The following is a 25,888-nucleotide window of genomic DNA, read 5'->3' on the forward strand; positions in this document are numbered from 1 at the left end:
CATCGTGGAATAGATTGGATCAATCTGGTAGTCTTACCGACACGAAGCGAGTTTCAGATTTCTCGTAACCTACCTCTCCACGTTGTTCTATAGTCGAATCGAGGTCGAAAGGTAGCTTCGTTATATTAACATTAACTTCGTTTAAAATATTCCACCCGCATATACGTTTATACGTCAATTGACTGCTTCGTAGATCCAATCTCTACACACGAGTTTCTGCAAATGAAAGCGAGATATTTTCCATCGCATTTGAATGTACACGTCGAGAGAATCGTGCCTCTTATTCTCGTATTCTATCGGCGCCAGATTTTATCGGATTCTTGCGGTAGAACTCTCCTTCAACTTCTATAAGTTGTAAAGGAATTACCAGATACAAGCTTATCTTTTTTTTTTTTTTTTGGAAAAGATAGAATAGAAAATATGTCTTGTACTCAAGTATACAGCCATTACCGAATACCACGTACTACCAAAAGCTTTGAAAAGCTGGAAAAGAGATCGTTCTAGTAGGCTACAGAGACATCGAAGCGAGGCGAACGACGGTTTTTAAAAAAATGACGCGCCTCTCGGCGCGGAACAACGCGATCTATAGAGTGCGACAGGGATCAATTGCGTCGTCTGTACTCGACGACATGGATAAATCAATTGTACTATGCTACGGTGAAATTCGTAATTTGAAAATAATTGATACTGGCCGGCGGTGACATGACCGACCTCTCTTTACCCCTTTCTCTGTCCGGCTAACCCCTCTTTTTCTCTATCTCGCCTATTGTTTCCATCAATCCATTTTCACTGGGCAACAATGGCGTTTACCCGTTAGTCACGGAAAATGTCCTACAAAACTGCGGACAACGGGTATAATTGCGTGAAAATTGGGAGCGGCCTCGCACGCTTACGGCAGCTGCTGCTCACTTTTAATTAATTAAAAGCCCCGTCGCCGTTTTGTCACCAAGAATACAGAAATATCTGTAATATCTCTATTTCATTTCGCAATTTCATTCAACGCTTCGTGAATACGTCCTGTCTCTTTCTCTTTTTCTTTTTTTTCTTTCCTTCGACTTACGTAACTTACTCGACCACGTGCGTTTTTATATTTTCGAATGGCCCACCATTCATACAACCTGGCTTGAATCCCGGTTTCGAGAGGAGAGAGTTTCGGACACGTGGTGCAGCTTTATAAAGGCAAACACGGACAACAAGGTGCCTTCTCCAAAAAAACGAACGGGGGTAAAAATGAGGAAAAAACCCTTTCCCTCTCGCGCTATATTTTCGCCTCCACGTTATCGCGCGACCACGGTTCCTGGAGGCTGAAAGGGAGGCCGTATCGCGCCATATTTAACCGGCGTGTCACGGCCGTACGAAATTTTTCATCAGCTTCGTGCGGCATAAATAATTTCGTCGCGGTAGCACGATACCACGCGTAAATTGGATAATTTATCAACCGAAGTGTTAGGCCGAATTAGCGAAAGAATCGGACAAAAATCACGGCGTCTTGATTGTACGTATACGGAACAAAAATACGCTGACGAGGAAAATCTGGAAATTGACTAAATGAATCCAGTCGAATCACGTCCGACTGAAACCCGACGAAATTTATAGAAAAATACGGATGTATTTATCCGTGGTGTGCGACGTTAATTAGAACGTTGAGCCATACCGTTGCATAATTAATGTAAAATTATTAATTACCTCTGGCGTGCTTTATACAATGTTACCTGCTACAATTACATCGAGCAAGGGATATCGCGACCGTTGCAACTAAATCTCATTACGACATGTTGACGGGGCCAGAATCGAATAAACCGCCAGGTAAAGCCACGACGATAATGAGACTATGAAATATACCAATCTTAATTTTATACATTTTCAAATAATTCGTCGTTTCGATCATCATATTTCCACTTGTCTAATTGTAGCAAGTCGAAACATAGAAGCAGAGAAATCTGAAGATCCGTCAGACGAACCAGATATCAGCTACAGTTTGTCCCTGGCAATAAGCTCACATAAATTCCCGATTTAATATGAATGCGTAATGGTCGCCACGAGGGCTCGTACTTGTTGTACGGAACAACATAGAGAGGAGAGAGAGAGAGAGAGAGAGAAGCAAACAGACTCGAGTATAACACGCTGTACATACCACTATATAGTAATATCTACAATCTACATACAGTTCCGGCTGTGTATAGTTCGTGTATATCGTGCCACATTTTCACATCGGCAATTTTGCAGGTACTCTACTAAACCTGTCATTCTCAGATTCCTGCCGCGTTCCCTTAGAATCCTAGGAATCTGAAAATTTTCATTCGAGTGTATCTTGAAATCTGCTCGTTGTATTTTTCACTCATGACGTTATTTCTCCCTATTGCTATCGCCAGATTCTTTCCACTCTACTTTTCTTTAGTTTCCTGTACTTTTTATTTTCTCTTCTTTATTCTTCAAGATTTTTATATTAGGAAAATTCGATGACATCGAAAATACAGTAGAACCTTCGGTATTCGAATTAACGGATGACTGGTCGGACGAGAAAACTCTTGCATGGTGGAACACGTATTTTTCCTTATAACTATTATTTCATATTTCAAAAAGAATAATACAAGAATATTACAAAAAATATGGTATAATACAAATGTAATGTTTCTTTAACTTATTTATGAACTTCGTATACTTTTTGTGACTTAATCTTTGGTGATTCATTGCGTTGAATCATATCTTGTTTGTACCTGGAATTAGGCCCATAGCGCAAATACTTCGAAATAAGAAGACATTTAATTCACCGTTACTTTCATCGTAATTTTGTTTTTTCGGCATTAGGACTTAAAACGTTGATGACAATATTCATGCAAATTGGAAAATTCTTTCGCTTAATATAAATCTGGATGTTGATGTTGCTTTATTGCTGATTTATGGAAAGCGTCGCTATACAGTGGAGCCCAGACAATTATTTTTCAACTCCATTACAGTTTTTTTATTTCTTGAAATACCTGAGTAATTTAAATAATTACGTGTTTTTGTCTCTTGAGATTAATATAGTAGATCCTCCAAGGTTGAAGATTTTTACAATTTTTCCAACATTTTAACTTCTCAAGTATCTTTTATTTTCTTTTAACACTTAATACAATAATTCTCCTCTTTAATATCATTCTACAGAGATATTAATCCGTTCAAAATTAAGTTCACAGTAAAATATTTAATATAAATTTTAACATAAAACGTACAAATATAAAAAGGACGTCTAATAGTAAAGGGCACAAGCAAGAAATATTCGGTTAACAGAACGTTCGGATCGTAGAACATTCTGATAAAACCGGACACTAGAGGTTCCACCGTATTCTATAAATTTATCGAAATTTATTTGCAGAATGCTCAGAAATCCTGGTCAATCACGATACTAGCAGCGAGCTTCGATTAATTCGCAAAACAAGTTGACCATATTCTACCACTAACCACGATAGGGTACGTTTTTAATTATTAATGCATTATCGATATCCCATCGGTAAGTCGTTAGGCAACGATCCGGGGGAAAAAGTTGCAGCAAGAAACGAGATGCGAAAGAGTCGAAAAGAATGGAACCAAATAATCATCGGGCACTGACAAACGAAGAAGCGAACGATATTTCGGCGAAATGAATTTGCGCAAAGTACATTAAAATTCGGACGCTTGCGTTCGTTTTAAGCGACGTAAAAAGAGCCAGGGGGATGCGTGCTGAAGCGGAGCCATGCACGCAGCGAGTAAATTTCTATCGGGATGGCGAGATGGGAATGGGAAACGCGAGGGTAGTGAATCCGGTGGCGCGCAATTGAAAAACGCATTACACGTACACGATGGAGGTGCGCCGCGAAAATAAACCGCAATGCCAAAAACAGGGTGCGTCCTTACGCGACGAAAATTAAGAGCGAAAACGCGGTTTTCAACGGAGAATCGTTACCGTAGGATAAAAAAGAAAAAGGGAAACGAGTCTAGCGCGGAGGAAGAGCAGCAGAGAATTCGCCATAAAGGAAAACAGAGAGCAGAGACGATTTTGAAAGGGGTTTGGGATGAAACGCGATGTTGCGGGGGGTGTGCGACCGGGCGGTGGGTCGCGATGTACCGGTGCGTGAAATTGGGTAAAAATGAATCGACGGCGTGACGCGGTACCGCCATTATTCCCGAAATTCAGTACCAGGATATGTAGGTATACGTATACCCTGGCCACCTACGTGACGCGTACGGATCAACGAGACGACGATGCAGAAAGTGCAGCCAATGTTTTTTTGGCTTTGGTGCACGTGCATCCCTGTCGTGTACCCGATAGATGTATGGGGGCGGATGTAACAGCAGCAGAAAAAAATTGACATGGTTGTACACGCAACAACGGCGTTGCAACGAAAGAAAATGGAAAAATGGGGAGGGACAGAGAGGGCTCGATGTTCGTGCCGGTCAGTATAATTGAATTAACCCTTCGACGGTCACGGTAAAATCGACGAACATTCCAAACCTTTCGTTTCGTTGTCCACTATTCATCCAATTTATCTACGGACGTCTGTTACTTTTTTTAAATCGGTTTTTATCGCTGGTTCTCGCGTGTGGCGTTTAACGCAAGACGTCTCGCAATAGCTACGATATTTCGTGCTCGCTAAACACGGAATACTTGCAATTCTTAATTCCATTCCATCGTGTGGAATTTCCTCCGATCGCTCTAACTCCCCCGCGTCCCTCCTTCCGTCAACGATCCGCATTACAAATCGACAACACGATACTTGTTGATTCGGTACGGTATCTGGGTTACAGTGATCTCAGAAACACAATCTTACATTTGTGAACATTCACCGGAGAACACTGTAACCAAATACGCCTACGGGAGTCAATAGTCCATCTCCATATACATCCGTCCATATATGTGTATTGGCCTCGGTCAGGTTAGTATAAGGAACGACGTACAATACGTAATACTCTTGGCACAGTATCCAAAGGTTATATGTACTAACACGCAATAGTACTCTTACACGGATATAATATTGACGAAATAGATGACACCGTGACGCGCCAAAATACGTTTCCATTAATCCCGAATGTGTGTGAGTGTGCTCGTAAATATCGTGACTCTTCGATTCTATTCTACATTTCCGCAGATTCTAACCTATACCATTGCGAAGCCTTCGTTAATATCTTTTCTTCATTCCGAACCTTTTTGTGCCTAATGACACAAGAAAACAGTTAGGTATACGCTTTTCAACGAAAAAAAAGAAATATGGAAACTGTCTATCGGAAAAAAGTAAATACCTATCTGAATGTAGGAAAAAATGACTTTGCTAAAAAGCACGATAAGTCATACGTATGTTGTACTTGGTTATGTGAAATTCGACCGTACGCACGGCACGCTCCGCCGGTAATCCGATAATAGCGTTAGCATCGTCGAAGGTGGTCGTGTTTAATAAAAGCGTCGATATCGTGATCGTGCAGCGCGTACTTAGGTATACGCGCACGGCAGCGTTATAATTAAAGTGTTTGTCTCTGGAAATTAGTCTCGTGCGAATTTTACCGCTGCCCACGTGAACACGCGCCGTGTACTTACGTCTCTCTTTGTATTCGCCTATCTATGTACGGAATCGCGTGTGTAATGCATGCGCATAGGCTAGACAAGGATATAAGGGGGATGATCGTGAACGTTAGAAAGATACAGGAAGCAAGAACAAAGAAGAAAAGATAGATAGAGAGAGAGAGAGAGAGAAAGCACAGTGTCTCGTCTGTGAAGTCGGGTCCCGCAGACGCATGTATACGGCACTGTCGTGCCCCTCGCAAAAACCAATAACCTCGGCAAACGTCGAGCACCGGTTGTTTATGGCCCGAAAGAGAGAACAAGAGGCAGAAAGGGAAAGAAGGATGGACAGAAGAAGAACGAGAGAGCAAGGTGAGAGGTGGGGAACAGGAAAAAGAAAACAGCCGTCGCACACGAGAAACGAGGGGAGGAAATACACATCGCTCCGAGTTCCAGATCATTTCGTACCTGCAGCACAACGTCGATACTCCACCATCGACCGGTATACCCTTTGTCCAATAATTCGTAATCGTGTAGTGTATTGTATTACACGACGACGTGAATCCCTCGGTTCTTCGTTTTACAACCTCGTGCTCACGCGATCATTCCTTCGTTAATGAGTTCGAATTCTTGCACGAGCACGCGAAATTTCGCGGAAATGGCACAAACGACCGAAGGTTGAAAAAGACTGAAAAACACGAAGGCGTTGAAATGCCGCAAAAAGAACGCCATCTAATGTTCTACTCCCGCTGTCACGTGATCACTTAACACACTGCCGACGAATCGGAAAGAACTGTCCTTTCTGCATAAAGTATATTCTTCGCTAACGATAAGGACAGATAATATGTACTCGATATGTTTGGCAATTTTGTTTTATCGAACCGTCAAATTTATATTTCAGACGTTATCCCATACTTTTACATGTTTTATAAATAATCAAATTTTAAAACGTTACATAGTACGTGTTGCTTACGAGAAGTCCGCGGTGGTCATAAATAGTATAGTCAAATCTAATTCGATATATTAACAATCAATTCTGGCACGAATATGCAAAACTGCCACATGTCGCTTGCGGGAAATACTCGGTAACCGTCGTACTAACTTAAAGCTAGCAGAATTCAATGTATGAATAACGAATTATCGCACGAACACGCAAAATTTCACGGAAACGGCACATACGACCGAAAATTGAGAAAGACTGTGAGAAATATGGAGGACGGCGAAATACCGCGAAAAATAAACGCCATCTAATGTTCTGTTTCTATGGTCACATGACCCTTTAAGATGGTAGCGGGAAAATAAGGCGATGAAGTTGAATGGGATACCGTACGTGATTCAGGCATGTTTCTAACGGATCAGGAAAACACCGCAGGGCTGTAGTTGAAATTGGAGTTGCAAGAATCCCGAGAATGCGGAATAGTGAATCTCTCAAGGAGCAAGTTGGGGAACGAGAGAAATTGAAAATCGTATGGTAACGCTTACACCATGCCGTTTTAAAGCTTTACACTTTGTGCGTCGAACTTTTTACGCTTCACGTTCGAAACTTATCAGAGCGAGAATACGAGCGGAATACCGACCGCCCAGCGCGCCCAATTTTTTTCCTCGCTTTGATCTCTCCGCTCGCGAACATCGATTTCTATCTTATTTTATACATATTACATAAAAAGCAGCGATCTAGAAACGAGGTATAACGCATACGTCAAATAAAAAAAATTTTAACGACGTAACGACGCTCGTATCTCCATAGAACGGAGCGCATCAATTGATACGAGCCGAAACGTCGAAAAATTCGTTCAATTCGCATTCCTATGTCATCGTTAAAAATATACGCGTAATAGAACAGATAAATCATTGAGACCCTGACATTGATGCGGAGAATTAACGAATTATTTTCATATATTAAGGGAAGAGTAAAAATGGACAACGTGCGACGTATGCTTTATACAAGTCACAGGCAAAGAAATGTTTATTTTTTTTTTTTTTTTTTTTTGTTCCTTACATACCTCAAATAAAGGCGAAACAATGACGGTAGGCGAACCAAGGAAAACAAAACAGACAGAGGTGAAGGGGGCAGGCGTGCTTCGGTCCAATGCAAAATAAACGTGTACGCTCGTTATAGCCGATGGCTTCTACGATGATTTACCGTTTTCCGCGTGTGTATGGGCATATGACTTCCGGTAGGCAGTGGGAGGCACAACGCCTGGCCTGCTTTTCTTTCTTTGGCTAGATCAGAAAACTGTTCCCCCGTTTAAATCCGAAACGTGTCCAGTGTGCTCGTCCTCCGCCACCGTCTCTTTCTTCTCTTCGTTCACGCCACGATGCGCGTCATTTGCGGCCGGTTAATACATTCGACGATCCACGATAGAGTCAATGATATAACCGCCCGTCGGTTCGCCTTTCAGCAGCCTCGACATGTTTCACCGGCCTTCTTTCTTTCGTCCTCGATTGGAAGCACTCTGAATCCGTGAGACTCTCGTCGAGAGAACACGCCTCCGCGTTTCTGTTCCCTATTTGCGATCCACTCTCCTGGACTAGTACACTCAACCCGTTGCTCACTTTCGCCGTAGGATTCGCGTTTGTAATTCGACCTAACGACGTAAATTCTTTTACACTGGAGTAACCGATCAGGCGCGCGCGCGCGCGATCGCCAATGCGTCAACTTCAGGCCGTAATGCCGTTTTTTTCGGTGCCTATGTAACAGCAACGCCTCCTGCCTAAACGTTCGGGACGAATGTCAGTCGCCCCGATCGTACAACGAGCAATTAATTAACCGGTCGCTTGACACGCCGTTAAACACTGACCGTCCAACTAGAAGCACGAATAATTGAGACAACCGAACGTGTTCGAATGTCGTTTCGTAATATCGTTCCCGCACTCCGAACGCGGAACCAAAGATCCACGAGAATCGTCGTTGTACTTAAGATGTTGCAACGACATCGACGAATATCGAACGAACGAAAGAACGAACGGCGATGTATTACGGAAGATCCTTTCGAGTGCTACAGCCGGTCGTGTAAGTGGGTGATGGAATCCTCGCGAGGGGAACGTGACGCCAAAATTTTCTAGCAAGGATGTATCTCGCGTCCCCCGCGTTTACATTAGCAAACTTGAAATTATCGTCGTACCAGTAAACCATCGGCCGCTTCGAAACGCGTAATAATGTGTACGAAAAATCGCACGTCACTTTCAAAACCGGTCACATCGCCGACGAGACGATATCGCGAACACTAAGAAACGAACAGCCAACTACCGCGACGTCACGAGTCGTACTAACTCGACTAGCGGTTCGTCCAGCCCGGTGAACCTATTGGAAGCGACGAAAGGGGGGTGGAAACGACTTCAGCGCCACCGGCGGGAAAATTTCGAAACGTCGAACGTCCGCAGCGTTCATCTTTATCGACACATATTTTACGTAATGTAATTATTTATGTAAACGTAAGTACTAATGTAGGTATGCATCGAATACGGTAATCGAAATACGAATAAAAGTTTAAAGAATAACAGTGATATAAGTAAATAGAATTGATTCAATGGATAATTTATGTGAATTTATATTAGCTAGTAGGATATTGATTTACACTCAAATATTTAATTTTTTCGCCTATAAACGTATGGCTTTGTATGTGAAATATTTAACGAGTGTTTTTTATACCAAGATGAGTTGAGCAAAATAGCTTTCGAGTATGTAATGTAACGAGTTCGTCAGTTTTCAATTTTAAACGTTTCAGCCATTTAGATGAATGAACGAGGACACGAGTAATTAATGGTCTTCAAATTTTAATCATCGAAAGGTCACAAGACTAGTCGTTTCAATTACACATATTTCTCTTTCTGTATTTCTTCGCTACTTTTTATATACATATAACTTCTTATCTTGTACGCCATCGCGTCTTTTATTGCTCTTTTTTCTTCGCTGTTCTTCTACTGCTTTTTCTTGGTAGAATTTTTCTTTTATTGTATCCTTACATTGTTTTTGCTTTTATTCCTAAAATTCTACGTAATTTGTTTTACTTTCAAAATTGCTTTCGATGCCCTCCTGTTGCTCCTTAACGAATCTTTTCATTTTTGTGAAAGAAAACAGCGTTTTCCTTGCTCCTTGCTCTTGATCTGCACACATGACGTCCTCTGATCGTTGCAATTATTAAATTACCTATTCTCTTCAACATTAAGAATACTAATAACGAATTACCGTTGAATTGTACTAACGGATTGCTATTTAATTAGAATAATTGCAAGCAAATTGACAGAAACTGCAGAAGATGAGAACTCGAGAATTCATTTAAAATTAAAGAAACTTCCAATCCCGATCCAATCTCTATCGATAAAGATAGAATACTAAATGCAACCAGATATCACTGCATCAGTTCGTGCCATGATTTAAATGCTTTAATTTAACACCTTGCAATATGATAGCCCGAAGGCTAGTATATCTGGATATTTTTAGTATTCCCTTGATTATTCTCATTTTCGCTTATTTCCATCGATTTCCTCAAAGATAAATTAATATCGCGCGAAAAGAGAAAGAATGGGTAGCCCGCGCACGTTATTGCACCGCGATATCCAGTTTTACTTTGTATCTAATGAAACGAACTGCTAAAAAGGAACACGGATGCGTCGTTAACAGTGTATCATTTATTCCTTCTCTTTGCCTTTTACATTTTAATTCATAGAAAGTACGGGGTTTTTGTTCGCTCGTGATATTACAGTACAATCGTATTATACGTCTCGTTTTATAGAGGAATCAGGCAGCAAGAAAGCAAAGACGATGAAAAGGGAAGAACTTATAAAGATACAAAACGGGATTACCTTATCAATCTTATTCTCTGAAATAATCAAGGCGTCTCTGCTCTGAATTTCATTCAGCGTTATATCCCTCTAAGCGTTAGCCGTGCAAACACCCTCTTACGTTGCTCCCTTCGTTTGTTAACTTCTTTTTTTAACATTATCACCGGCTGGAATGACGCGAAAGTTAAGGCTGAAATACATCATCCCCTATCTCGATTATGGTATTGCTGTTCTCCAAAGGCGGATCGGTAAACGAAAGATATACGACAGGCTTGCTAGACAGAGGGAAAAGTTTTATCTGCCGTTTCAGAAATATCAATAACTGATCCCTCGTACAGTTTCTATTCCAACGTGGAAATATACGGCCAGACGAAGCCCCGTACGCCTTCGTTCCTACCCTTGAATACCATACGGAACATGCCCGAGTGTATCCCTTTCAAATCGGAGAAGATGCAGCGGTCTCGTACAGACATTCAGAAAGTATCCTATTCCGAAAGATGGCACGTGCCGTTGCCAGCGTGGATTTGCCGTTTAAAATCCAATTCAAGGCAGCTACCTCGGGATCCGTCATCGTCGATTTTAGTTACCTTCGCACTAGGTGTTGTACGATTAATTTAATACGAGCGAAGATCGTCGTTGCGAGAGAATTCGTGTATATTGGTGACGCTTGTCAAACGAAATCCAAGTGCAGCCGAGTTAAATTATGGATACCAGGAATCGGAGCGCGAACATTGGAGTACGTCGACGAATACTTCTTTCCTATTAGTTTATTGTCATGTTGGACACACGAAAGCGGAAAACAAATCGACCGAACCGATTCGTTAAGCGAAAGGTTCGATTCGAGCGAAAGGGGAAAGTTTAATTATCCAACAGGTATAGTTCAGAGAAACCTGGTGTATTTGTCAAAGTTACGTGTTACAAGAGCGAGCGGAAAGCAAAAAGAGAGATCTCCATCGCTGTATCTTCGATTGCTTCTCCTCACGTTTCGTATCCAGCTTCGAGACGTGTAATTGCAATTTTCCCTTCTCCCCTGAAGCATCGTTGCAGTATTACATGTTTAGTGGAAAATCAGCGATCGAAATTGCACAAGAACGGTCTAGAAAATTATTCGATTCGTACGTTCCATACGCGTGCATATTAATTCCGCTAAATGTATGTCAGACAGTGTTCCACCTCGATGCGCAGTTATTAAACAAGCTTTCAATAAAATCACGAAATAAACGCGTAAACATTTCCCGGCCTGGTCGCGTGCTTTTTATTAAATCGCGGGAGTGACGTGATTTTATTTCGCCATGGCGACATAAGCGCTCGCAAGATCGAATAATAATCTTTTTCCCTTTCTTCGTCATAAAAAAGAGGGAGACATTTTTCAAAAGGATATAAATATTCGATGCGTTAACTACGCGACGAAAATACTCTTCCAGTTCGTCTCGGCGAGAGACAAATACTTTCCAATTCTGGAGACGATCGGAGAGACTGAATCTTCGAAACCCGTGACTTTTCCACCGTGCGACGTCGTGTCATAATTTCATCGTAGAAGGTAATACGAATGGAGCAACTATGGCGGAAAACGAAGAGAGGAAAAGGGCCGCGGCAGTATGGTCTTCGCCGCTCGAGATTTATCGAAGCCGAACACCGATGCATTAGCGATGGAAAAGCACGGAAACGAGATGAAGGTAACGAAGCGAGGGAGGAAAATCGACGAAGCTGTCGCGGCGGGGAGGAGGTAGCATCTACCGACCTTCCCAACCCTTAAACCGTTCCCTCTTTTTAAAGCAAAAGAAGCTCTCTCAAGACGTGTAACGAATCAATCGAGATCAGAGACGCACGACTGCCAAGCGACCCGTGGTTCTCTAATTCAAGCAGATTTTCAATACGCGCGTGTACATAGATATGCTTATCCTTTGACTGCTGAGACGAAAGTATAATTAAAGAGAACGCAGTTAAACGCAAATCCTTTTCAACGGTACACTGATAAGCTGATTCTTCGTAGATAAATGGCCGTTTGTTCGCTCGGTGAAATACTGCTGAATACTGATTTCATTTAATTCGATCTTATTTACCCACTGTTTATCGTCGATTCGCGATATTGCGTTGAGAAAACGGGAAGGAAAATCTAATCGATCGTTCGTTCTATGACTAAAACCTTTGCCCAAAATTTCCATACACATAACTAATCGTCACAAACTGTTGACATCGCGCGGCTCGATACAAACATCCGAACTCTCTTTTCACCTGGAATATATTCAGGCAAGTAGAAGTTTAACGAGCAGTATAAAAAAGAATGTTCCAATATTCTCCTCGTGGCACTCATAAGGTGGTCCCTATTAATTTCTACGTACCTAACACGCGTTTCTTTGCGCTCGCAAATTCTTGCACTCCTCTAATGTCGGATTGTCGATAGAAAGAATCGTTCTGACAGCGTTTTGCGTAAAAATCGTGCGCGTCGAGACGTTCTTTTTCGCCGTCGTTTTTCGTCGAAGCACGAATTGACGAACACGATTAGCATAAACTAAAAGGCGGCCGGTGGAAATATAAATTACACGAATCATTTCGTTTCTAGCCCCAATATGTCCCGCAGACGCAACACGATGCGCGACACGTAGTCCTGGAGCAATGATTGCCTCGCTTTCCCTACGTCCATCACTTCTTCGTGATTCGCTTCTTCGTGATTCTCATAATCGGTGCTGCATTGATTCGTGATCAAACTGAAAGCAAAGACGATCAAGTCGCAGTGCCTGGCAGTGATCACTTCATGAACCGTAGACATGCCTGGAAATAAAATAGAATCGCGATAGTCGATATACTATACGCGGCAGAATAATTTGCCGACGGAGAGTCTATTGAAAATTGTAGTATAAAAACTTTCGACCACTAACCTACTGCGTCGACACCGATCATCCTTAACATTTTCAATTCAGCCACGGTCTCGAAATTTGGTCCTCCGAGACACGTGTACACGCCTCTGTGCACGATGTCTTTTATACCCATTTCATCCGCTACCTGCTCGCCGATTTCTAAGAGGAAGGCGTTGTAAGCTTTGTTCATCGGCGGGAACCTCGGCCCAAATCTGAAACACGAAGATGCATCGCCGGGATGAGAAGACAGAAGGGGTTTTTGTATCGTCGAGAAGAGGGTAATCGTTAGAGAAGTGCGGGCAAGCGCGAAAAACTGGCGAGCATGTTCGATGAGTTTCATTAATACCAGAGGTTGCTGTAACAAGGGAAAAAAGGGAAAGGAAAGTATCTACGATGAAAGAATCTCAAGTTTCGCGGGATGGAAAGTTAACGAAAACTTGGCTGAGCCTGAACGAGATGCGAAAGCGGATAGGGTAGAAAAGAAGATGGGAAGGTTAGGCAGAAAAATCGAGAAAGATCCTTAGGTAAATACGTCAATCAGATTCTTTGTGTCGTCGGGTAAATAGTTCATCAATCCGATTCAAGGGGTTGTTCCGATGAAATAGATTAATTTTATTCCTTCGACGACCTCAACGATCTCGCACGGCCACCCGTTTCCCTCCCTTTTGCCCCCGGGGCAAGCACTCGAAGAATCGAGTCGTCGAGCGTCCGCAATCTGCGAGCGCCGTCGACGACTTTCCTTCCGGAAACGAGCCCGAAAGCCTTTGTCGCCTGCAAGCGGATTCGAATTCATTGCCGTTCACGCCGTGAATCTCACTAGTCCGCTTTTCAACCAGTATTTTTTCCTTATTCTTCCCCTGGCTCCTCCATTTTCATCCATCATCCCTCTCTGTCTCTCATTTTATCTGTCTCTTCTTTCTTTCATTTTCTCCTCTCGTCAATAAAATCAAAAAAAAAATTCCTACCGTCGTTAATTTCTAGGGCATCGAGCACTTCACGATCACGTGAGAATTTTACGTAAAGGAAAAAGATAAGCAGCAGCAACGGCAGATAAGGAAGCGTAGAAGCATGTAGTAACACCAAATGGAGTACTGTGACGCGTTTCATAGCGCGACGCGTTGACGAGAAGAGGAACGAGGGAAAGTACCTGTCGTCGTTTGGCCCTTGAAGAGGATTATTCCCAGCAAAACCCATCATGTTCACGTGATCCTTCACCATCATAATGTCGCCAACCTTGTATGTGGGATTTAGACCTCCCGCGGCGTTCGTCGCGATCAGATGAGTCACGCCTACGAGCTTCATAACTCTTACTGGCATAGCACACTACACGTGAAGAGAAGAGGAAAAATAATAAGCATTAGACGTTCCAGATAATCAGAAAACGTAAATCTCGAATGATCGATGTGTTGGAACACGTCGTATCATCGAATTGCAATGTCTGCAAATTTAATCAGAGATACGAAGATTACTCTTGTCATATATATTACATATATATATATATATGTATGTCTATACTAAATTTCGTATCGAATAAGTTTTATTTTCGAGCAATGATAAGTTCGTATGGAAAAGAAAGAAATACACAAAGAAACGTTACCTTCCAGAGTGGATAACCCTCGTAATAATGAAATCTCCCTTGCATGCACATGATCGGCACACCCTTCAGATAACCAAACACCATCTGTCCTTGGTGACCCTTGACCGTGGAGACAGGAAAATGTGGGATTTCTTCGTATGGAAAGCACTGCTTGTTCTCGAGGGATTCTGCCAGGGAACCTGGACACAACTCGTTTTGTTCAGTTGATCCTGTTTAGGAATAGACAAAACATAGACTGGGAAAATACGCTGCGACAACCGAAGACACTAAAGCGTTTGAAAAATCATACTAACCTATTCCAGAACCGCAGATGATACCGATCTTTGGCCTGATCTTGACACGGTCTAACAGATATTGCGCTGATTCTTGCAAAGCTTCGTACGTATATCTGCATACATACAAAGCGAATTAATTAATCGGGTCCTGTTCGTTTTAGCTGGATTCGTAAGTTAATATTTTCACAGTAGAAAAACGGTTTTCCATGATTCGAATATTTCACACGAGGTTGAATAAACTCGTGAAAATAATAGAAACGTCCAGAAATAATCGGGATGAGTTGAGCGAGTACAAGAGGAACTGGGGTCGTTCGCAGCCGACCGACATAATTTCACCGTGGAAACTATCACAAAACGGTGCAGTTACCTGTTAAACTGCTAACAGGCTCAAATAGCGCCGGATTTAAGCTGAATGTAGGCTTCCAGGGTATTACAAATCATGCATCGAAATACGCGAGCGGCCGCGTAACATGTTTATGAGTGTGTATGCGCGTCCCGTGCACAACTCATCTAGCCTGTGTATGCATTCACGCGTGCGCGAATGCAAAATGCGCTCGCGAACAGCCCCTACGCACAGATGCACACACAGAATTTCCATGGCATTCGACCGAATAAATGCACCTCCAGCATAATGCTACACGTGACACGATCGAAAATTACTTACAATCCCACTATGAATTTTAATGTCTCCGCACTCGGCGGTCCCTGTTCCTTCCTTTTTTCCATATATCTTTCGCATCTTCTCCTTGTTTCTTTTTTCCTTCCTTTATTTTTCGTCGTTCCGCGTCGCAATATCCGCGAAAGCTCAAAGCGAAGATTCTCATTCTACCCTGCTCCTGACAACCTCGCGAATGGAACGTTTCGAAGCGAAACGAGTCTCCAGGATAAGATTGTAATCGCCACCCATTTTTCGTCCCTTGGATTATCGCGAACCTGCCAGAGATTTTCATTTCGTTCCCCTCGCCGGCCGAAAACTCGGTAATTGGAAAGAAAGACGCGAACGTAAGACGAGAGCCGCCGCTATCGAGTTATCGTGTACGTGTACGCATCGCCGTAAGGGGACATCGAATTATAACGCGTTGAATACGCCTTGAATATGCATACTGCTCCTCCTTCCTCCCCGCACCGTTCCCAATACAATCGTATTCAACCGCGAATTTGAGAATTGCTTCGCAGTTTCGCCGGGTGCCCGTGGAAAAGCTTCGATATAGCCGCGAGTACACCAAACGTCATTAAACTAACCGCATTCGTGGATGCTCCATCGTAAAACGAGATTGTACGGTGGTCCGTTATGAATGGCAAATGTGAGATGGACGATTATTATAACGACGTGAATGCACATAGCCCCGGGTCATGACGAGGATTCAATGACGCCACCGCAATTTTGCATACAATATCAGTCGCTCTAATCTCGATTATGGATGCACGCCATACTCGGAACTTGGCTTAGGGTGTGTTACTTCTTTGGATTCGATCGAGACTCGCGGTGCCATCGTTCGGACTACTTCGTTTGTAAGAGATGGCTGAGTCTCGGATTTGTCGATCAATCGTAAACGAAGTCACACATCACGATGAAATCACAAACTTTCGATAGAAGAAAATGAAAATATAAATTCTCAAGTGTATAACGTGTAAGCTTGTTTGTCAAAGAAACGAATGGACTTTGTACAATAATAGTCAGATGTATTAAAATAAATACAAATACAAATGCAAAGATAGTGTATGCCGGTTTTAATCGTCATTGCTACTATACTAATCGAAGAAAGGATAATAATATTCCTACATTTATATCAATGGACGTTACCACAAAAAACAGCAATAACAATCTATTCAAAGTTCTTTGGCTTCTAGATCTTGTAACTCAAAACATCGTTAGTATTCCAAGGCACAATATCATGGATCTCTCACTTTCAACTTGAAACTTTTCCTACGGGCCACTACAGTTCTACTTATAATTCGTTGATTTACGCGAAGTGAAACGGAAGTTCGTTGATTTTTCAGGTAGCTCGACTCTACTCGAATCTATAGGTCGAAATTGAAGCGACTGACGAGGAGACGGATAAAGAACAGAGTAATCTAAATAAAAAACGGGGCGAAATACATTGATAAATATTAAATGTACCGGATAAAAATTCATATCTGATGGAAGCGAGTAGAGGATGCGACGCGAAAAAAGAATCGAGCACCGAACGAAAAATGGGAGCTGCGACTAAATTACAAATCTGTCTGCATATTTGATTCGGCGTGTAGTTTCTACGCCACTTCGCGGATACTGGTCATTCGACGAGAAATGGCTGCAATTCGTCGATCCACCGATCTTCGGACTTCGATCAAATTAAAATAACCTCGCGATCAATTGCGGAGCATCACGAGTGGTCTCAATAATACAAACGGTCGTAATAAATTCTAATAAACGCGACGATCTGAACGAGTGTTGACAAACACAAAGTGACAACGAGTAAAAGGGTCAAATCGATCCCCTCCCCCGCCATCTCATTTTCCCTCTCTAGGTTTCCCAACGCTATTTACCGAAATGTCAACCTCATCGCGCCATTACATTTAATTCCTGTTTGCGTTCGTCCCAAGCGCAGCTTGTGAGTTTCGCGCGAGCTTCCTGTTTGCTCGATTAAATAAACAAAATCAAAGTATGAACGCTCGAAACTTCTAATTGGACATTTCAGAATACGCGAATTTGCAGGAAGCTGTCGTCTACGTCTGACGTATCTCGAACGTGTACGAATAGACTGCTGACAAGTTTCTCTCCCCACTAACGCTGACACCTGAATTCCTGCAGCTGGATATCGCTAGAGAACACCTTTTCCCTTTCGTTAGGATAATACGCAGAGAAAGGAGCAAAAAGAAAAAAATTCCAACGTTTTAAATGACGTTCCACCGAATCAAACACGCTGTGTCGCAGAAGTCATCGTGCACGTGACTGCAAAGTTCACGGTTACGTTGTCTCCCTGTCCCTGACGAACTTACAAGTCACGACACGTGTTAAACATCGTCCTGTCCGAAATAATTCCAGGCCGTCTATCTTGGAAATTAAATGGCCCACTGCAATACGAAGGTATGCTAATATCGTATCATCGTGAACTCCCATGTAAATAAGAGGGAAGAAGGATGAGAACAAGTCCTGGGAAATTAGTTACACTTGGGAATTTCATACACACTCTCATTACTATGTAATATACATGTAGCTAACGATTTCGCATTGTTGATTAACCGAAAGTTGTGCAACGACTGTTTCGAGTAGCCATCCGCAGCAATTTTAACAAATTTTTCAACGCGAGAAGCGATTAACCATAAATAGATCATTCGAACATATTTTCGCGAATTTCTTGCAGTCACCGTAACCAGCCTCTGTCGATGAGATTCGAACTGGACGAACGTAATCGATAACAATAGCTTTATTTGAAATACGAGACGCATAGATCCAATAGATTGACAGCTATACTCCACTTTGTTCTCACTAATAAGAAACGAACGACTTACGTGTTGTGCCGATGATGCTTGACCGCCGTGTATAAAAATTCATCATCCGTGGGACGTTTCACCTGCGAGTAATGATTGTGCCCATTGACAGCGTCGTTATTCGCGAAAGGCATTGTGCTTTATGTCCCGATCGAATCTACCAGTCTATCCAAGTTGATAAAAAACCCGCCGTCACCTTGATAGAGCGCGGACGAGAAAGGCAAGAGAAACAAGAACAGAACCAGTCAGAGGAAAATTCGATGAATAAACAATAAAACGCGTATACGTTGTTTGACGAAAGTCTGACTAGTGACTATAGCGTCTCTGGTTGCTGCTGTTTTATACAGATACCGGGAGTATGGTTGAAAAATCGCGAGCTTCGCCGAACTGGCCAATCGTTTCGGGCGGTTACTCACGCTTCCTCCACTCCTCACGAAGATCGAGTTGGTCGGAAAGTCGTTGGGAGGAAGGGGCACGCGACGATAACTTTTTAAGCGATAAAGAATTAAGTGATCTAATTTCCTCCATGCCGCTCCACCACGTTACGGTTTATACCAGGAATAATAGCGAGAACAATGACACTTCTCGTCCTACGAGCAACAAGTGCATTTTTCCTGTGCGAACAAATAATATTTATCTCGTTTCAGAAGAAAACAATAAAGTCCTTTGCCGAGTGCAAACAAACTTCACCGATTCTCCGATATCGTGGTGACTTCGATGACCGATACGATCTTTCCACGTCTCGATGATCGATTAAGGTCGCTGAAGAACCGTTCTTCGATTGCAACACTACCCACCAATGTCCTCGCGAAACTCGTACACCTTGTTCGAGTAATGACCGACCAGTTGATTTTCTCTCGATAAATGATACCCTACGAAGACGTATTACTGGTTTTCGTTTGCAAACCACGCCGTAATTTCTTTTTCTCCTTCTGTCCATGCAACTCGAACCGTTCTTCTATCTCGCTGCAAAATGATCCCCGACAACCTCATCGGATTTGTATCGCTCCTATCTCTCAATCAGATATTCGATTCCGGGATTCGATAACTTTCTTCGATGCCTTTAATCACCGCGTTGTGGACAGAAACAGGTGGATAAGTTCGATTTGTGAAGGTAAGTCTCGTGATAACTTAAGCCGAAGGTAAATCCCAACGAAAACATTCGACCAACAATCAACGATGCAATAACATTTTCGAAGGAGAAACGCGATACAAACGTACGACCAAACTGTTGCTCGTGTGCATCTCGAATTCATCCGAATATTAATTACGATGCAGTCGCGTTTCCCACTTGACCGCGTCGTATCGAGGAATCTAGTGGCAGATTTACGCATCAACGATGACACGTGCTCCAATTTGCGAGGGCACGAATTTTGGCTGGCTCCTAGTGCCCTATATAATGAGCCAATTATGGCCGATAATCGGGCCTCGTACACGATCCGGCCGAAATTTAACGATCCTCCTCGAGCTACACGCAGTTTCGTTTTTTAAGAAACTCTCTAGCGTTCGGTATTAGTCGTTGCTCTTGTATCAATTGGCGACTTAAGCGTATCGTCCCAATAAAAAAAAGAAAAGTCACTGTCGCGCCATTTACTTTGGAACTTTCCGCGCATAATGTGATTATGCTAGGATTACGTGAGTATCGAAGTAAAGAGAATTTAATCGAACGAATTAAAAAAACGATCGGTAATTTACGGCAGCGATAAATGCTATTTTTACGTATTCAAATATCTCGTTCGTATGTATCGATGATCAACAACTTCTAAGACAAATCGTTGCAAAGCAACGATAAGATTATCGTGATTGATCTTCGACGATCACAAACAAAAAACGAAAGTACATTCTAACAGTTGCACAATGCACGTTACTTCTGAATTAATTGAGCAATTTAATTTCAAAATTGTAATTCCGTGCCAACGATAAAGCTATTCTTACACAATATGATTATGTTATGTTACGTATTTAGACTTGTTGTGTACATCAATAATACGCGACAGATAGTCGATGAAACAAAAAATGTTCCTATTACACATATACACGAGGCAGTTCAGATTTCAGAATTGTGTTGGAATTTAAAGATACGAAAATTAATACTTTCACAGATCTTCGATTTAAGAGTATGACGCTAAAATCCGGTAAGTTTGGAAGTTCAAGCTTTACTGGTTAATACTAAACAGTAAAGATCGTCGTTTTTTATTTATGTCGTGTTATTTACGTCGTATATTCAACGACGTATCAAAACGAAACATCGAGCAACGTAGAAAATGAAAAATACTCGCGACAGCGCCAGCGAATCGAAAACGGTAAATCGAGCCGCAACTTGCAAATTATCGCTCCAACATGGAGAGTGTAACAGGGGTCAAAATAGACGCAGACAACGTAGCCTCGAATAGACTGTAAATTCAGTTTTCACCGGTTTTCTCCCCCGTGAGTCGGAAGCTACTTTACGATGCAACGAGTAATGCATAATTTCGCTGATCGTCCACAAAGAACGTCAGCCTTTTGGCCGCAAACAAATTTTCGGCACGCCAGGGGCAGATTTTCAGTGTCGTAAAACTTTTCTAATCGTAGTCGAGGTGAAACTAAAGAAAGGAGAAAGGGGAAAAATGAAAGAATGAAAAGATCGAGAATTCAAAATTCCGATATGTCGACATTCAAGCTGGGATTGAGCGACGCGCATACACAAACAGCCTGAACAATTTGCCGAATTTTAATTTGTTTGCACGCGATATTATAATCGAATCGGATCCGTGTCAAATAAACTAAACAGAATCACGTAATTAACGCGCTCACCGTGGACACGAATCCTGTTTGCTTTTAAGCGTCGTTCGAAGCGCAACAGTTAATGAATCAAGCCTGAGCACAGGTGCTTACTAACCGGAAATAAATGACGAACCTACTTCTCGCGAATCTTTACGTTTTCAACGAATCATCATCGTCGACTATTGCCAGCGAATTTTAATCTCGGGTCAGTTTAAATCGCACATCGACGAAAACCGATAGCGGATGTATTGTAATCCGGGTTACAATGAATCACAGTAATCGCTTTTCTTTTCTTAGCCAATATTTATCGTTGAATAAGTCGATGTTTCGTGTTTCGTAAGATTCGAGAAGAAAGGCAAACACAGAAGGTCAATGAAGATACTTGACGGCGAATCGAACAGTTAACATCTGCCTTGTTACGCGGGCGAAAAGAATGTAAGAACAGCAATGGCTTATCGAAGAATGTTTGAGAGACATCACATAACTATGTTCGAGTATTTGATGAAGTTACATTTGATTCGCAACAAAATGCGAATCTCACTATCGTCGTATCACTGACGAAATATTGTTACAAACAAGTAAGAGCGAATAATTGTTGCATAAATTGCCTTATTATTACGTAATCGCACGCAAATACAACGTCGTAAACATAATATTTTCTCCATAACGATAGAGACGTTTATTCGTTGACTTATCCTATGTAATTTACATAGTTATTCGATGTCGGTGCTATTGGTCATATTCTTTAAATATGATATTCAATAAAAGAACGAATATAAAATAGCAAAAGTAAGTTCTTTCTTCTATTAGGAATATCTTTTCGAAGCAAGTCGTATCGAGAATTTTCGTCTATAAATATGCCGAATGAATAAACTCAATTGATCCATAAAAAGTGTCGAGCAAAAGTGTACGAAAAATCTTAACGAAGGAAAAATGTTTTCCTTTCTCTCACTGATCAATGACTATGAAACTAACATCCGATGCAATATTCTAGTGTTATTGCTTTAATCGTGAAGAGACATAGATATGTAAGTACATGTATGACGTTATGAAATCTCTCGACCCTCTCGACTGATCAGGAGTAATCAGAACGGATTCGCTGGGGTTCTGATTTATCACTGACCTCCAATGAATTATCACCGCATACATAGAATTCAGAAATATTATCTACTGTCAACATTACGCGAATTGTATTTAACCTCTCTGCTCGTCCGCCGTGTACTATCATTTAACGACCGCCAGCAACAGCGATTGCTTATATTTATTACTGACTTTAGTCGACGCTCTAACATGGGGATGCGTTCGATGGCTACTGGCTATAGTGGACGCTCGTACCGAAGACGTTAAGTGATTGGTATTTATCACAGGGCCATGGAGTCGGAGTCGGATTTCGGAAGGAACTTCGGTAATCATTTAAAAGTTTACCCTCGATCACCGATTTCCATGATTTTCGAATATGTTGTAAAACTGAACATTTTGAACAACTTTTTTCTCTCGCGAAAATGTCGCACTTTCTTAGTTTCCGAGATATTCGCAAAAAAATATCGGTAGTGTCGACGCCGTACATTAGTTCTGCCTAGAATTGTGCGTTCGTGACAGCGTATGCGTCAGAATTAATTGTCGACCGTTGGTCCACGAGGCGCCCGGATAAGATGACATCTAACCCAAACCTATATAAACTATAAACAAAAGATAAGAATTAAGTTTGGGTTAAGCGTCATCTTACCCGACTGTCGCGCCGTGAGCATACAGAGTTAGAGGCAGAATTCGTTGTAGTGATACTTATGGTGACAATTTTTCGCGAATATCTCGGAAACTAAGAGAATTCGAGCCTGGAATCGGAAGCGGAATTGGAAAGAAATATGCTGACTACGACTCCACGTTAGTAAATTCGACAAAAATCAAAAATGTACTTAAAATAATTAAAAGTTGTAATAAAATTATTTATATATTAAAAATATTACTAATTTGTATCAAAATTTGTATCAAATTTGAATTTGTATCAAGGTACAAAAATACAAAATATAGGTAACCCTTGTACAAAACGGCAGTCACGTTCCCATGGAATCTCGTATTGAGGAAACTATTTTATAGGAACTATTTTGTAAGAGCAAACATACTTTATCAAGATAAAAGTATTGTCTATTGAATATTAGTAATTTAGCTATATACATACATACATATAATTAGTATGTTAACAATCTATCATAAATAAAGTCGGGGTCGGAGTTAGAGTCGAAGCAAAAAAAAAAGAGGAGCCGACGTCAGAGTGGGAAATTTTAATTGCCGACTCCGCAGCCCTGATTTATCATCCAAGAGAGTTGTATTAGCAAAGACTCTTTATTACACAAACTAACGAGAAAGTTCGAATGTATGTATCTAACCTAATCACCAAAGTGGTTTTTACAAAGAAAGAAACTTATTTCTATTAAATTTCCTTGTTAAATCAAATAATTTTCATATGAAAGAGTTTATTACATATTTACATTTATTTTGTATTTATTGAACTTCAGATGTTTGAGGGATATGTCACTTCATTGCATATATAAAGAAAAAGTTTGCTACATTTTTAACTTCTATATAATTGCTATGTATAAATAAACTGTAATTGATAAATTCGTAATAATAAATCGCAGAAGACGTAAAAACGTTGAATTTTTTAAGGTCGGTAATTTGTTCGCTGACGAGTTTTCTATCAAAGGTAACTGCGATTTTTCTCAAATCTTACTTAAAGCAGATGGCGCTAAATTTCCAATCCAGAATAAGTTCTGTGGATAATAGTAGATAAGAATCATTCAAGAGCGCCAATGTGAAATAGTGAAATAAAATGACGCCTTCAATCTTATCAACGCACGTGCAGAATAATGTTGTGTGCGAGAAATTGGACTTGTAATTTTCTTTGATCAATAAATACTTCGAATTATTAAAATTGTTCAATAATGAATTAGTGAAAATATTACTAACAATGCTCATCAGTATTTAGAAATGAATGTTCCGCGATAAAAACTAGTTTAGCTGTGAATGAAGTTAATGCTTATTGTGTATACGGTAGTAAATAGATTTGTGATTGTGATTGTTGATAGATTTTAAACAATAATGGAGTGTCTAGTGGCGAATGTGGATAATATGCGATTTGATATAGAAATTGCTCTTGACGAACAGTATGGAGCACTTCCTTTACCTTTTACTGGAATGGACAGTACGTGATAGTTTTCGTATACTGCATTTGTTTAGGTTATCTTCTAAAAATGTAAAAGTAATTGGAAAATGAAATTGTCAAATTGCACACATTGCTACTCTGTATTTTTTGAATAAAATATACTCTGTTATATCGACGATCTTCATTGAGATATTAATATTTTAATTTAAATTTATACTATTTATTCATCGTTGATTAAATTTATCTGTTTACTGTCTCGTTGCTTATAGAATCTACTGCTGCAGTATGTCAATTTTATCCAAGAGGTACATGTGTTAAAGGAGCCTCTTGTCCATTTAGACACGTACGTGGAGATCGTACAATAGTATGTAAACATTGGTTAAGAGGTCTTTGTAAAAAGGGTGATCAATGTGAATTTTTACATGAGTATGATATGACAAAAATGCCAGAATGTTATTTCTATTCCAGATTTAGTAAGTATATATATCATATAGTGGTATTTCATTCTTATTTCTTCTGAGGTTCTACCTATGATAAACTTATAAATATCTTTTTATTGCTTTTTTAACATTTTTTCTTTATGGTGTTACTAAGATTTCTCAATATAGGTATGCTAAAATCAATTATGAATTATTAGATGCTTGTCACAATAAAGAATGTCCATTCCTACATATTGACCCAGAAACTAAAGTCAGAGATTGTCCTTGGTATGATCGTGGATTCTGCAGACATGGACCTTTATGCAGACATCGACATGTTCGTCGTGTTTTATGCATGGCTTATTTAGCTGGATTTTGTCCTGAAGGCCCAAACTGTAAATTTATGCAGTAAGTTTATCACCAAATTAATATTCCAAATTATTCTTATTTAGATACATTATTATTATTCTTTTTCTGTTTTCAGTCCAAGATTTGAATTGCCAGCAGTGCAAGATATGCAACCTAAAGAAGGAAAAAAGGTAATGATCACGTGTCACTTTTGTGGGGAAGGTGGCCATAAAGCAATTTATTGTAATAAAATGCCACCTGATGTACGTGAAGCTCAAGTTAGACAAGAAATAGAAGGTAATTCTCATGCTACGCATCACATGAATATGCATAATGGACCCCCACCAAGAGGGCCGCAAAAGCCACTAGAAGAAGTCACTTGTTACAAATGTGGAACTAAAGGTCATTATGCCAATAAATGTCCAAAAGGACATTTAGCATTTTTAAGCCATGCTGGGGGTAGTGGAAGTGCTACTCAGAATCAAAATTACCGTAGATGATTTCACCTATTTTATTTGTGTAAGATTAATATTATGATTATGTTTCATTATTAGTAAAATCACTTGTCTGTAAAAATTTCTATATATCATATAGTAAAATAGGTTTAATACAATTAATTTCATATTGACTCGTAATAAAAGATTCCAACACCTTTAAATAATTATAAATATTTTGTATTTTCTATAAAAAAAATTTG

General features: G+C 40.7%; 3 protein-coding genes across 7 annotated transcripts in view; 1 reads left to right on the plus strand and 2 right to left on the minus strand.

Annotated features, from left to right (window-relative positions):
• Positions 1 to 8,806, minus strand: part of LOC126913897 (beta-1-syntrophin) — a 350,149-nt gene extending 341,343 nt beyond the window's left edge. The window contains exon 1 of one of the 2 annotated variants that reach the window (XM_050717170.1): positions 7,656 to 8,806. In XM_050717170.1, coding sequence (XP_050573127.1) covers positions 7,656 to 7,679 — 24 coding nt within the window. In that variant the 5' untranslated portion in view covers positions 7,680 to 8,806. Of the gene's footprint in view, positions 1 to 7,515 lie in introns of both variants that reach the window. The other variant, XM_050717171.1, reaches the window with a different exon arrangement.
• A 2,370-nt stretch (positions 8,807 to 11,176) lies between these two features.
• LOC126913919 (purine nucleoside phosphorylase-like) lies at positions 11,177 to 18,871 on the minus strand. Of its 4 annotated transcripts, none has more exons than XM_050717217.1 (6): positions 18,523 to 18,871; positions 15,046 to 15,140; positions 14,753 to 14,931; positions 14,303 to 14,478; positions 13,177 to 13,367; positions 11,177 to 13,069 (listed from the first exon to the last, which is right to left on the minus strand). In XM_050717217.1, the coding sequence occupies exons 1-6, from the start codon at positions 18,633 to 18,635 to the stop codon at positions 12,846 to 12,848; spliced, it is 978 nt and encodes a 325-aa protein (XP_050573174.1). In that variant the 5' UTR covers positions 18,636 to 18,871; the 3' UTR covers positions 11,177 to 12,845. The 4 variants fall into 4 exon arrangements, with proteins under 4 accessions (XP_050573174.1, XP_050573173.1, XP_050573176.1 ...); XM_050717216.1 differs by having other exon boundaries at positions 14,753 to 14,961; XM_050717219.1 differs by lacking the exon at positions 18,523 to 18,871 and adding an exon at positions 15,692 to 17,561.
• Positions 18,872 to 24,072: 5,201 nt separating this feature from the next.
• Positions 24,073 to 25,819, plus strand: LOC126913926 (cleavage and polyadenylation specificity factor subunit 4). The gene is made up of 4 exons (XM_050717231.1): positions 24,073 to 24,463; positions 24,694 to 24,897; positions 25,062 to 25,251; positions 25,328 to 25,819. Exons 1-4 carry the CDS (start codon positions 24,361 to 24,363, stop codon positions 25,689 to 25,691), a joined length of 861 nt encoding a protein of 286 aa, XP_050573188.1. The 5' UTR covers positions 24,073 to 24,360; the 3' UTR covers positions 25,692 to 25,819.
• Positions 25,820 to 25,888: the final 69 nt, after the last annotated feature.

This window comes from Bombus affinis, chromosome 2 (assembly GCF_024516045.1).
Source record: "Bombus affinis isolate iyBomAffi1 chromosome 2, iyBomAffi1.2, whole genome shotgun sequence".
Lineage (NCBI taxonomy): Eukaryota > Metazoa > Arthropoda > Insecta > Hymenoptera > Apidae > Bombus > Bombus affinis.

What these genes read in the sequence shown, in the direction of transcription:
- LOC126913926 (XM_050717231.1), top strand. Translation starts at nt 24,361, where the DNA reads ATGGAGTGTCTAGTGGCGAATGTGGATAATATGCGATTTGATATAGAA. An exon ending in TTATTTCTATTCCAGATTTA is followed by an intron (nt 24,898 to 25,061) that starts GTAAGTATATAT and finishes ATGAATTATTAG; the next exon opens with ATGCTTGTCACAATAAAGAA. An exon ending in CCAAACTGTAAATTTATGCA is followed by an intron (nt 25,252 to 25,327) that starts GTAAGTTTATCA and finishes TTCTGTTTTCAG; the next exon opens with TCCAAGATTTGAATTGCCAG.
- LOC126913919 (XM_050717216.1), bottom strand. Translation starts at nt 18,635, where the DNA reads ATGCCTTTCGCGAATAACGACGCTGTCAATGGGCACAATCATTACTCG. An exon ending in AAGCATCATCGGCACAACAC is followed by an intron (nt 15,141 to 18,522) that starts GTAAGTCGTTCG and finishes GTATGTATGCAG; the next exon opens with ATATACGTACGAAGCTTTGC. An exon ending in AGGGTTATCCACTCTGGAAG is followed by an intron (nt 14,479 to 14,752) that starts GTAACGTTTCTT and finishes CTTCACGTGTAG; the next exon opens with TGTGCTATGCCAGTAAGAGT.